This window comes from Trichomonas vaginalis, chromosome IV (assembly GCF_026262505.1).
Source record: "Trichomonas vaginalis G3 chromosome IV, whole genome shotgun sequence".
Classification (NCBI taxonomy): domain Eukaryota; phylum Parabasalia; order Trichomonadida; family Trichomonadidae; genus Trichomonas; species Trichomonas vaginalis.
Window position 1 is genome coordinate 5,139,443 of NC_067206.1, and position 12,438 is coordinate 5,151,880.

Sequence of the window (12,438 nt, forward strand, 5' to 3'; positions counted from 1 at the left end):
CTTTCATCACTTCCAATATATTTATATCTCAGTTTTGATTTAGCATTTTCATATTCATTAGCGTTTAATAATTCACAGTCTTCCTTTTTAAATATATGTTTAAGATATTCAGGATTTAATACTCTACGTTTATATGCTCCTAACTTAGTTCTAAAGGTTTTTCTACAAAATTTAGGAATTCCATCCTCTTTAATGTCATCAATGATTTCCATTTCATTATTTTCAATTTCTTCTTCTCGTTTATGAGGTCTTTGATTATGACTCCATTGATTCCATGAAATTAAATATTCTTTATCATTATATTTATACCTCATTAGCTTATTTTGGCTTTCATATTCATTTAATAATTCACAATCTTCATTTTTAAATTGAAGTTTAACCCATTCAGGATTTAAACAATGTTTAATTAATCGCGGAATATCTGACATCATCTATATATAGCTTCTTTTATAAAAGATAAAAAAATAAATTATTTTAAAATTAATGTTAATTTTTTAATGATTTATAAATAAATATATTTTAATGCATCGTCTATATATAGATGTAACAAAAAAAGTCACACAACCCATCCACATATACTACTACGAATAATTTTTCTGCGAACTTGATAAAAAGATGATCAAATGAATAACTCTTTGTTAAATAATCTATATTTTGATTCCCATTATTTTTCTCAACAAAATTTTTCATGGATTATTACGATACGGACGAAAAGCATTGGATAACAACAAACTATCCTATGCATCGTAGTTACTCGGAAGAAAGAAATTTAGAGCTTGAGCGATTTGATATTTTTCAAGCTTTTTTAGATTTTCAAAATCATTATTCAAACTCAAACTACAGAACATCAAATAAATTATTGACAGTCATCATAACTTACTGTAAAAATGCTATTATGCGAGTTAGAGATATCATTGACTCTCACATTATCGAATTTTTATTGACCAAAGTTATTGATCCAGTCGTTTTACCAATTGTCATCAAGAAACATCCAGAAATTTCTCAGATCCGAAATAATTCATTTACACTATTGCTAGAACTCTGCCAAACAAAAGGAATAATAGAATTTTTATGTGAGATGCACATATTCCAGAAATATGGCAGCAAATTAAAGATAACAACAGATAACTATACGATATTAAGCATTTCTGCTTTGTTTTGTAAAATAATTCAAACAAATCTTAATTGCGCGTTATCTGCTGTCAATGATGGCATTATTATTAATGCCATATCATCGATCGAATACTTTTGTTCGACAGGCTACATTGGCTTCTTTTGTAAATATGTTAACAGTAATATTTATATTCTTAAGTATCTGTTTAGTTATCATGATCTTATATCAAAAGCACAAGTGCAATCTATCATTTCGACCATGTTAAAACTACTAATTACAACATCTTCAGATGAAGTAAGTCCAATTGACAAAAGAAACGAAATATTGAAGAGTATCGTTGGATTGGTAGCAAAGGTAATTAATTACGATCATTACTATCTAGAAATTTTGACTTCTACAGGAATAATGTTTTATTTGGCTTCTCTTTTAAACAAAGTCGTTTACGAAAGAATATGGGCAGATATATATGATATATTCGCTCAATCACTAAGTTTGGCTTTGCCAAATCCACAAATTTTGACAACTTTGTTAAATCTTCTGAATTTCGAAGCATTGGTCGGCCAATTCCTTCAAAATCCTTTGAAGGACTATTCACCAAGCATACTAAAGCTGATACATTGCATGCTTCTCGCTGAAAATTCTCATTTTATCAACTTTAATTTTGAAAGATTTGGAGAAGTAATTGCAGAAAACTATGACTCCTTTTCCCTTTTAATGAAAAGAATCGTCATCAGCCTCGTTAATTATTTAATTTCATATAATATTCCATTTTTTGAACAATTATTTGGAAATGAAGTTATTTTCGAGTTCCCATCAACATTATCAACACTAGAGACACATGAACAAGAAGAATTTGCAAAAAATCTTTATTTTGCACTTAATAACGCAAATTCTCAGCGAAAAATCGAAAAATACTTCATCAACAAATTTGCAAATGAATACGAATCTTTTATTGATTCACTAGAAGATATTTCATCCGAAGAAACTTCTGTTGTTTTAGAAAATTTGAAAAAACTATTGGAAATAGAATAATTTTTCATGTATTGTTGTTTGTTATTCACTTTATAAAATCTATCTATGAATGTTTGAATATTAACTGTTTTTATTTTCTCTCATATTTCAAGAAATATAATTTTTTTCTATGCTATCTTCTGGTTTATACACTAAGAATCTATTATTTACCTCCATTATTCGGTCAAAATATACTCCTAATCCATGAAAATTGATATTTATTTTTTCAAATTCAAAATCAATCTTTTTATTGATTATGATTATGTTCACAAGTACAGTATACATTGTGCGTCGCCTGTAGCCTACAGCTACAGTCACCGACACAATGAAAAAAGTGACAGAAAACTGACACCATACGGGCGCGCATATGTACGCATATATGTGTAAAAATAAACGTTCATATGTAAACTAACCTTTATTCACTAGCAGGGGCTGATAAATCATAATCGTCGAGAAGTACGATAGGTGGTCCCACCTGTTTAATCTGTATGGAGAGGCAAACGTGACGTAAGAAGCATAACACTGGTTTCTCAGTATATTTAATAGACTCTGCTGTTGGCTTAACTGTAAGCTTATAAAAGAAGCAGATCACGGAGGCAAAGAAACGCTTACATCAACTCCTTGATGAACAATAAGCTTACTTAAGACTAAACAATTAATTATACTAACTTTTATACTTTTTCTCTTTTCCTAAGTTGATCGTGATCACAAAGATCGTGATCTGAGTGACAATGAACTATAAGTTATATGAGTAAAAATAAGAGTTATATGCATAAAATTAAGCGTTTATTCTTAACTTATGTGTGGGATCAGAAGTCAGTGGCTAAGTTCCTTATGGCGCGCTTTAATTCATGGTAGGATGTGTCAGCCTTAAGGAACCTTTCATGCCAGCTGTCTGACTCATGTCCCACACGGTTGAGACGAGATCGAAGATCGCAGATCTCGTTGGCATAAGAGTCAACTTTATACTCAAGCTGGCTGATGTAGAGCTCTTTACCTTTCGCTTCCTCTACTTTTTCAGCCAGCTTGAGCTTTAGTTCCTCGAGAGCTACGTTTGACTCCTCCAGCTGCTTCAAATACTTGTGGCTGGTCTTGATTAAACGTAGCTCTCGAGGAGTAGCTTGTGGACCCGTTTTCCTTGCCGTTTGCTTGTGACCGAGATCTGGGATCTTGATCTCGGTCTTCGGACTCTCGCCACCCATCAATATTTCCTCGTCGCCAGAGGACTGTTCTTCAGTCACCTCTGGCTTCTGGATGGCAAGAGCCTTAGCAGGAGCTGTGTTGTTCGCTTCCATTAAAATGTAAACTTTACGTGTCAAAAAATTCTGTCACGTAAACTATTTATGTTGAGATTGAGTACCAGCCATTAATATAAGTTCAACCATTATATTAGAGTCTTTAGGAATTTCATATGGTTCTTTTACATAATATTCCTTTTTTTTGACCATCAGTTGATTCTTCAACTCTTTTGAATGAAAAGCGCTTATAAAACTCAAACACGAGTGCATCTTTATAACCAGTGATATCGTAAAATTTTGGTGGCACAAGCTGTTCATTCACATTACATATAAATTGTTTGTTATCATGAGCAATATTACTCAACGTTACTAAAGGCTCAAGGAGAGGATTTATTCTTATCTGATAACCGACAAATTTATATGTTGGTTTGCCCTTTCGCTCAAGGATAAACCTGATATTCGCTATAGTTATGAAAAGCTCATCAAAGTACTTATATGTTTTTTTATCTTTATCATTTTCGTCAGTGAAATCTGCTATGGTAAAACTATAATATACATGCATTCGCGAGATATATTTTTTTTCCCATAAGTCTAAAAATTTTGCTTTCGATGGAATTACTTTTTGCGTGAATGTTCTACCATGGTCATCTTCCCAAACAAGCTCTGGTTTTCTTGATGTTGTGTCTGTTTCAGTGGTTTCTAATAACGCAGTGATGAAATCCAACACATCTCCTAGGGACATGTCATATTTATAATTCAAGGCATTTTTTTCTATACTACTGTATGAAGGTAATGTTATGATTGGTGATGTACCTTTTCTTAATACATTCAATTTATTTTCATTTGAATCATAGTAACAATCAACAAATTCTCTACTTGCCTCAGTCATTTTTTCCATAAGACCTTCATTCAACTCCTGTGTAGTCATGTTGGGTTTTATGTAATATCTCATGTCAAACCTTTTTTTCACTGATTTTGATGAATCTGTCATTTCTAATGGAATAGCAAGAAACTCAAAGTCTGGATGCTCAAGACTTATCTTTCTTATCTCAAGAGCTTTTGACGCAGGATATTCAATGAAGTCTCTCGGTAATTTATATGAGACTGTATTACCACTTATCGTGCCATCATTCATAACATGTTCATAGTATAATCCATCATATTTAGACATTTTATATGTAACTAAAAGATGGAGAAAGTTATTAATCAAGTAGATAAGATTCTTCATGATGGAGCACGTAAGAATAGTAAAGAACTAAACAATGCACTCATTATGCCATTTTCTGATGATTATCCATTTTGTACTAATGGTGTTTATTTCTACTGCGGTAAGATGGGTTCAGGTAAGACATATGGTGTTATTCGTCATATAATGATAACAGACCGCTTCACTAATACTCCATATTATGACTCAATAGTTATCTCAGCAACATCAGGAACAATGGATAAAACAGCGAAGACATTTATGAGTCAAGTTAAAGCACCAGTACTGAAAAAGGATGATAAAGAACTTATGCCTTATTTAATGAAGAACGTTAAGATGAAAGCAAAGTATTACGCTATTGTTGAGTTCGTTCAAAGTAAGTTCGAAAAAATTTCAGAGGAGATGGAACACATCTTAACAAAGCATCAACTAAGGAAACCTGATGGAAAGTTTGAGTATAAGAAGATTGCAATATATGTTGTAAAGAAGTTGAACAAATATCCTTTCACAAAGTATCCCAGTAATTCTCTATTAGTGTTAGACGATTATGGTGGTCATGACTTATTGAATGACCCACGTTCACCATTAGCGAACTTCATCACTAAGGTCAGACATTATAACTATACTGTTGTCATCATGTGTCAAACATGGAGACATATATGTTTAAACATTAAGAGACTATGCACTGACTTCGTTATCTTTCAAGGTTATTCTATGAGAGACTTTCAGTCAATGATTGAACAGTCAGGAGCAACAGAAGATTGGGAAGAGTTATGGAACAAATACAAAGAGCTACCAACACCTCGTTCATATATGGAAGTTCATATAGTTGCAGGAAAGACGGACTTTAAAGAAGTTAAGCAACAAAAGATGACATTATTTTAAGAAGAAATAAATGGGTTTTGGCGATTATGTTAAAGCTGGATGGGGTATGGTGAAAAAAAATCCTGGTCTTGTAATAGGTGCTGGATTTAACATTGCTAACAAACTTTTCCCTCAAGTTGGTCAAGTCGGTGGTGTTATCGGTAGTCTTGGTGAAAGAATTGCAAAAACTACATTAGGTGAAGATAATGCATTAACGAAGAATCTTAAAGCATTCAATAAAGCTCTTGGTGGTGACTTCAGTAGAGACAAGCCTGTTGAAACACCTATAGTTCAACCTCAACAAACTATTGACAACAATAAGTATAACGCATACATTGGAGGAGCTATTTGGAACAATCATAAGCCATTAGTTCAGTCAGTACGTGTACTATCAGACATGCCATGGATTAATGCTATTAGTGGCACTATACGCAGATAATATATTTTTATGAGGTTTAAATGAGTGAACAAGAGAGGAAACTCATTGATGAACGAGTTAAGAAATGGGAGAATGAACGTCCGATAATTCGTACCATAATTAGCGATCAAAAGTTCAAGCAGCATACATTTGATTTTTTGCGCGATATATATAATGATCTTGCTTTTGATTACAATGCTAGGCAATACTTTGAGAAAGAATATGTTCAAAAAGGTCGTATTAATTTCCCAATGAGAAGAGAAGGCTTTTTGATTACATCAACATATACAGCACGTGGTAGAGACCCTTTTACAGACGCGGTTCGTAACTTTAAAGCACGTTCTTCTATTAATGATGATCCAGATTTCTACATACCTTATTTTCGTCCACCTTCGCATCCTTTACGAACCAGTGATCCTGGATATGACGCTAAACGAAGATATATAGAGACGAAATTAGCTAAATACAAGGAACCTAAGGATCCAAGGACTGGAGAAGTAAAGGAATCACATGTCAAGATAAATAAGCTTTACAAAGTAGTTGAAGAATTGGAGAAACGATCTAATGAGATTAACGCTGAGAAGAAAAAGGAAGTACCAAATATGAACAAACTAGATAAGATGATTAAGGAATATAGAGGATTGGCGAATACATCGAGCGTTCTAATAAAGGAAGTAGAAAACACGACAAAGCTGCAGAAAATGATTCATGATGAATTACTGTTAGGTGAATTTTCTATAAAACAAAGACAGAGTAACTTAATGGGTGAGGCTTATTATTTGGAGAATTGGTATAATGAGAGGTTAAAACAAATGTCGACTCCAACACCAACTCCTACACCTACTCCTACAGTAGCTCCAACACCAACTCCCACTCCTGAACCAACAGTAGCTCCAACGCCAACTCTGACACCAACTGCTCACGCAGGTCCTCCACCAATGTCGAGTAGTCATGGTATAACATTAAATAAACCAACACCTACACCAAAAATAACTCCTGTATCACATCCTAGTACAACTAACCCAGTATCTGATTCAAATCAAGCGGAAAGATCACAGGTTCTTAAAAGAGCTAATACACCAACTGCTTCCCCTATTAGAACACCAGAGCCAACTCCAAGAATCACAAAGGCGCCAACACCTTCACCGACTGTTGAACCAACTCCAGAACCAACAGTACCTCCAACTCCATCTCCAACTCCATCACCGACACCTACAAAAGCACCTACTCCATCTCCAACTCCGACTAAAGCTCCGACACCGTCTCCAACACCAACTAAAGCTCCAACACCGTCTCCAACTCCGACTAAAGCTCCGACACCGTCTCCAACACCAACTAAAGCTCCAACACCGTCTCCAACTCCAGCTGAACCAACTGATGCAGAATCTATTCAAAATTGGTTAGACGAAGAAAAGCGAAAAGAAAAGGCTGCAATTGATGCTGCACTAGATAAAAACACACCACCACAGACACTTGGTGGTTACATGTTAAAGAAAGACAACATTCAAAGACAAGAACGTGCATTGAGTGTTGCCAGAGAACAAGCACAAGAAGAGAAGAAAATAGTTGAAGGAGAAGCTTCAAATAGAGGTGGTCCAGGAACTTACAAAGGATCAAACTATCCAGCAGAGAAAGCCTCGAGTGATAATGTTGTCTCAAGAGCTACTGATTTAGTTACCCATGGTATTCTAACTGGTGCAACAGCTGTTGGTAGTGCTATTGGAACCAGTGTTGACACTGTTGTTGATACTGTAAGAACTGTTACAAATCCTACACCTGAAGATAGGAAGGAAGAATTTCTTACTCTTAATACAAAGGCAAAACCAGGGATATGGATTGGTCGTGGAATTTTAAATGCTGGTAGTGCTATTGGCAATGGTGCTTCAGCGGTAGGGGGATGGCTCGGAAGAACAGCAACATCAACCGCAAATGGAATACTAACAGGTGCCAAATCACTTGGTAATTGGGCTGATGATAAGTATACAAAATATTATGAAGAAAAAGCTCGTAAGGCTAAGGAAGAAGCTGAACGAAAGGCGAAAGAAGAAGCTGAACGTAAAGAACTAGAGGAACTTAAGAAGAAAGAAAAAGCTCGTAAGGCTAAGGAAGAAGCTGAACGAAAGGCGAAAGAAGAAGCTGAACGTAAAGAACTAGAGGAGCTTAAGAAGAAAGAAAAAGCTCGTAAGGCTAAGGAAGAAGCTGAACGAAAGGCGAAAGAAGAAGCTGAACGTAAAGAACTAGAGGAACTTAAGAAGAAAGAAAAAGCTCGTAAGGCTAAGGAAGAAGCAGATAGAAAGGCGAAAGAAGACAGATAGAAAGGCTAAGGAAGAAGCTGATAGAAAGGCGAAAGCAGCAACACCATCGCCAACTCCATCTCCTTCACCATCTCCATCTCCTTCACCATCACCAACTCCATCGCCATCTCCATCTCCTTCACCATCAATAGCGGCTCCTGTGAGACAATTTGGTGCATGGGGTGCTGATTTAGTCAAAGATGCTGCACAAGGAATTGGAAAGGAACTGAAGAACACAACATTAGGTACAATAGAGCGTTTTGGTAATCTTACGGATTACACAATTAGATCAGCTGCTAATCTTTTATATAACCAGACTACTGATAACGGTACTGATGAATTGGCTGTAAACGGACTAGCATCAATTAAGAAATCAGCAGAAGATAAATACGATGAATGGAAAAAGAATATTAAGGGTGAATATAATAAGTATGCATATCCTGAAGAACATATGAAGTTAGAGCTTACCAGACTAAGATCAAAATATGGTAATGAAACAACAAATACTACAACGCAAACGACGAAAGCTGACAGAAAGATTGATGACACTCCTACTCCAACTCCTGCAATGGCGAACATCACAACAATTGCTCCAAGAGTTCCAACAGGAGAAGGTATATCAGGAAATGTTTCAACTACTCATAACATTACTGAAGCAGCTAATGTTTCAGCAGTTGAGCAACCTGTTGTTAATGTAACTCAGGAAAACGCTACTGAAACATCAACACCAAGACAGGATGTAAATAATGAACGTCCAGAAGTTAAGGAGGTTGCAAAAGCATACCTGGAGAAAAATACTACACAAGTTCTTGAAGCAGAAAAGCATCTCAATTCAGACAAAACACCATCTCCAACTCCTGAAGCATCAGTTCCTCCAGCAATTGGTGGAAATATACCTTCAGTATCACCATGGCAGAAATTTTATGGATTGTTTAAAGGAGCGAATAAGGTAATGGATGCTGCTGAGAATCTCCAAAAGTTCAAGAATGAAGTCGCAACTGGTGCAAAGGAAATAGAAGAGAATGATAAACAAGCTGCTGAATTAGCTAAACAACAAGCTGAAGCAACTAAACAAGCAGCAGCTCCTAAACAATCTATATCTAAGTCTCAAAGACAAGGTCCTGACCCAAGTGCTAAAGTCAAACAGAATCCAACACCACCTGCAGCAGAGAAGTCCAAGAAGGACAAGGACAAGAAGAAGGATAAATCAAAGAAGGACAAGGACAAGAAGAAAGATAAGGATAAGAAAAAATCGTCAAAAGATAAAAAACATAAAAATTTATCCAGTAAGAAATGAGTCAAGTCATTAAAGCATCAACTAAACAAAAGTGGTTAACTGAATATATAAAAGATGGTAAGGTTCCTGATGGATATTATGTACATACAATGAAAGACGGACGTGTACAGTTCCGTAAAGTCAAGCAACCTCTCAATGATGAACAGATCAGAAGGAAGATCTCATTGTATGAAACAAAAATAAAGGACTTACAAGCTAAACTCGAAACCCACGATACTTCTCAAGAAAACTAGGCATATCTTTAACATGACCTTCATTAATATTTTTCCTCCAATACTGTACTTCCATTTGTGACAACCTGTTTGGATTACCTTCACGCATACCTCTACCTGTCACTTTTCCTGTATTTTCGTTCTCAAACGTAACATCATACTTTACATCATTACCGACAAGTTCATGACCATCAATACTTTTAACAGCACCGTGTCTTCCTTGATCTAAAGTTTCTCCTTGCTTTAATCCATGCTCTATTTTTGTCCATATCTGATAACGTGGATATCTTGCAACACTTCCATCTTTTGCTCTTAACAAGTATGCACTTGTATCAACTGAATCAACTGTATAATAAGAAGGATCAAGATGTCTTCTTTGTTGGTTACCTTTACCCCATGTTCTTGGTTCAACTATGACTTGAACTTTTTGACCAGGTCTTAAGTTATAAAGGTTATTTTTTCTGACATACTCTTCTTTCAATCTTTGCTTCTTTATATATTCCTCATTATCCTTTTCTGTGAAATCATCAGGCTTTTGTTGTGTGCTTGAATGATATTCAGTGTTGTAGTCATTAATAATTTGTCTCATTGTATCTGCAGTGAAAGGTGGTGTTTTATCACCTTCTTTGAGGTTTAACTTCATATGTAACATAGTTCTAATAGTTCTACAGAACCTATTAATAATACCTAGTATGTTATGATTGTATTTCTGTGTCGTCATGTGCTCAATGTTATGACTGACCAACAGATCTCGAACATTTTGTGTCGTATAAGCTGGGTCTTCATCACTAGTAAGTATTGTAGGCTTCATTTCACCTGTAGCTTGTGAAATGAACTTCTGCATTGCACTTAGAACATTGTTTGAGTTCTTTTCACTCATTGGGAACGCATAACCTTTTCTACTGTTTACATTGATGAACAAAAGAAAATATGGTGGTGTTCCACCAGGATTCTCAAATGTATCGAATTGATAAGCTCCCATATCAGTTGAATATATTGGTAGCATCAAATCCTCTTGTATTAAAGTTTTTTCTTGTTTACCAACAGTCATTTTTTTATTAACGTTAAAGTCTTACAGGCATTGAGTAATCGCTATAACCATCATGGTCTGCGAATTCATGTAATCTTGATGCATCAGGTTCTTTCTTCGTTGGTGCATGAAACCTTGCTTCATCATAAAGGTTCATATAATGGTTTGTCACGTTTGGGGTAGACCCAATTTTTGCATATTGAGGATATGAGTAATGATACACTAAGTTGAACCCATTACTACCATCATCAACATATATCTTTGGTGGAGGTTGTCTTATTAAATTCCTTCCTCTTGGGGCTTTGAGTTGGACGATCTGATCTAGATCATTGTAAACAACTCCTGTTGCAGTATATTCTGTGTTGTTCTCTGGGTTAATGTTCGTCATTTATATGAGAATAAAACAATTTTTACTCATAACAAATGAGATCGAAGTCAATTCTTTATGGTGCAGCTAATCTTCCAATTGAACCAACAAGCAATGTTGATTCAAGAACAACTAATAACATTGTGATAAAGAACTATCCATCTGGTACAGTAAGTGATGCTCCAACAGAGATAAAAAAAGAGGAAACAACTACGAACTCAGAAGCACCAATGTATCCTCCTCCTTTAAGTCCATTAACTTCCAACCTGACCTCATCGAGATCTGTGGAGACTTCATCGAGGATTGGTGTAGAAGAGTATTTACTTAGTATATACCAGAAGATACTTCTAGACCAAGACAAAGAGCTCTTTTCTAACTTAGTGAGCAAAGATCAGATCTTACTACCTAAGCCAGACTTGGAAGAAGTTGTTCACAGAATGACTGGGTTCAAGTGTGAAATAGACCTACTGGACCCAGACATCACATGTTGTGGTATTCCACCACCTTTCTCAAAAATAGCTCAGATCAGAATCATTGATGAGAACAATATTGCTCAAGAGTTTAAGTATGCATATAATGCACAATATACTGAGTTAATAAGTAGGTATAATTTATGTCTTAAGTATGTTATTGTTTAACCAAAAAATTTTTTATCTAATGTTAAATATGGTTGTTCAAACAAGAACAAAAGCACAAATGTTTCAAGACTTACTCAATAAAACTTATTGTTTACTCAAGTAATTATTTTAGAACGTTTCGACGTACTCCTTGATCTTATCAAGAGCTTCGAGCATCCGCTTCTTTGCATTGTACTTGGCGAGGATGGCTTGCTCAATGGTGAGCTCGAAGGCTTCTTTACCGATCGGACGGTGATCGCGAAGATCTTTGAGTGCATCAAGAGCTGCAGTGTACTCTGATGGTAAATGGGAGCCATCTAGTAATGGGTACAAAATGAGCATGTATTCCTGTAGTAAGTTCTCCTGTTTCAAGCGGGACTTGAACTCTTCGCGGAGATCTTGAAGCTTTTGGAGCTTCTCAGTGGCTTGAAGGTAGTCAATGATGACCTTCTCTTGTCCCTCAAGTGCTTGTGGGAGGAAGTGGACATAAGCTGTTGACTTCATCAAAAATGAAGTGGTCATGACACTTTTTAAGTTAATGTCCGAGCCATACAGTGATGTCGAAGCAGCACATGAACCAAAGAAGAAGTCTTGCTGGGAAAAGACAAAGATTGTTGGTAACGCAATCCTAGCCATTTGTGTTGTTTTGAACTTGATCGTACTTCTGATCTTGTTCTACAAACTCAACAGAGGTTATTGTCTCAAGTAAACACTTATTTTTATTACCATATAAATGATTTTTACCAAACCTCCTTTACCTTTCATAGGTAAT

At 35.5% G+C, this 12,438-nt stretch overlaps 12 protein-coding genes across 12 annotated transcripts, besides 2 other annotated features; 8 read left to right on the forward strand and 4 right to left on the reverse strand.

Moving 5' to 3' along the window:
- Positions 1–609: 609 nt before the first annotated feature.
- TVAGG3_0033430 (uncharacterized protein) lies at positions 610–2,146 on the forward strand (the record flags this gene model as incomplete). Its single annotated transcript, XM_001297079.1, has 1 exon — positions 689–2,146. One exon carries the CDS (start codon positions 689–691, stop codon positions 2,144–2,146), a length of 1,458 nt encoding a protein of 485 aa, XP_001297080.1.
- A 249-nt stretch (positions 2,147–2,395) lies between these two features.
- Positions 2,396–12,438: part of a mobile genetic element that runs on past the window's edge.
- Positions 2,935–3,420, reverse strand: TVAGG3_0033450 (PspA lactotransferrin-binding region family; the record flags this gene model as incomplete). The annotated part of the gene is made up of 1 exon (XM_001297078.1): positions 2,935–3,420. One exon carries the CDS (start codon positions 3,418–3,420, stop codon positions 2,935–2,937), a length of 486 nt encoding a protein of 161 aa, XP_001297079.1.
- Positions 3,421–7,152: a mobile genetic element.
- On the reverse strand, positions 3,691–4,534 carry TVAGG3_0033470 (uncharacterized protein; the record flags this gene model as incomplete). Its single annotated transcript, XM_051220515.1, has 1 exon — positions 3,691–4,534. A coding segment is annotated over one exon (844 nt), but the record flags the coding sequence as incomplete, so codon positions are not given.
- Positions 5,282–5,452, forward strand: TVAGG3_0033480 (uncharacterized protein; the record flags this gene model as incomplete). The annotated part of the gene is made up of 1 exon (XM_051220516.1): positions 5,282–5,452. The coding sequence occupies one exon, from the start codon at positions 5,282–5,284 to the stop codon at positions 5,450–5,452; it is 171 nt and encodes a 56-aa protein (XP_051105502.1).
- On the forward strand, positions 5,463–5,870 carry TVAGG3_0033490 (uncharacterized protein; the record flags this gene model as incomplete). The annotated part of the gene is made up of 1 exon (XM_001320744.2): positions 5,463–5,870. One exon carries the CDS (start codon positions 5,463–5,465, stop codon positions 5,868–5,870), a length of 408 nt encoding a protein of 135 aa, XP_001320779.1.
- Positions 5,891–6,442, forward strand: TVAGG3_0033500 (microtubule-associated protein family; the record flags this gene model as incomplete). Its single annotated transcript, XM_001320745.2, has 1 exon — positions 5,891–6,442. A coding segment is annotated over one exon (552 nt), but the record flags the coding sequence as incomplete, so codon positions are not given.
- TVAGG3_0033510 (sensory perception of sound protein family) lies at positions 6,452–8,110 on the forward strand (the record flags this gene model as incomplete). Its single annotated transcript, XM_001291659.2, has 1 exon — positions 6,452–8,110. A coding segment is annotated over one exon (1,659 nt), but the record flags the coding sequence as incomplete, so codon positions are not given.
- TVAGG3_0033520 (microtubule-associated protein family) lies at positions 8,595–9,073 on the forward strand (the record flags this gene model as incomplete). The annotated part of the gene is made up of 1 exon (XM_051220517.1): positions 8,595–9,073. A coding segment is annotated over one exon (479 nt), but the record flags the coding sequence as incomplete, so codon positions are not given.
- On the forward strand, positions 9,096–9,440 carry TVAGG3_0033530 (uncharacterized protein; the record flags this gene model as incomplete). Its single annotated transcript, XM_051220518.1, has 1 exon — positions 9,096–9,440. One exon carries the CDS (start codon positions 9,096–9,098, stop codon positions 9,438–9,440), a length of 345 nt encoding a protein of 114 aa, XP_051105504.1.
- On the reverse strand, positions 9,636–10,703 carry TVAGG3_0033540 (integrase core domain containing protein family; the record flags this gene model as incomplete). Its single annotated transcript, XM_051220519.1, has 1 exon — positions 9,636–10,703. The coding sequence occupies one exon, from the start codon at positions 10,701–10,703 to the stop codon at positions 9,636–9,638; it is 1,068 nt and encodes a 355-aa protein (XP_051105505.1).
- TVAGG3_0033550 (uncharacterized protein) lies at positions 11,106–11,512 on the forward strand (the record flags this gene model as incomplete). The annotated part of the gene is made up of 1 exon (XM_051220520.1): positions 11,106–11,512. A coding segment is annotated over one exon (407 nt), but the record flags the coding sequence as incomplete, so codon positions are not given.
- Positions 11,796–12,302, reverse strand: TVAGG3_0033560 (uncharacterized protein; the record flags this gene model as incomplete). The annotated part of the gene is made up of 1 exon (XM_051220521.1): positions 11,796–12,302. One exon carries the CDS (start codon positions 12,300–12,302, stop codon positions 11,796–11,798), a length of 507 nt encoding a protein of 168 aa, XP_051105507.1.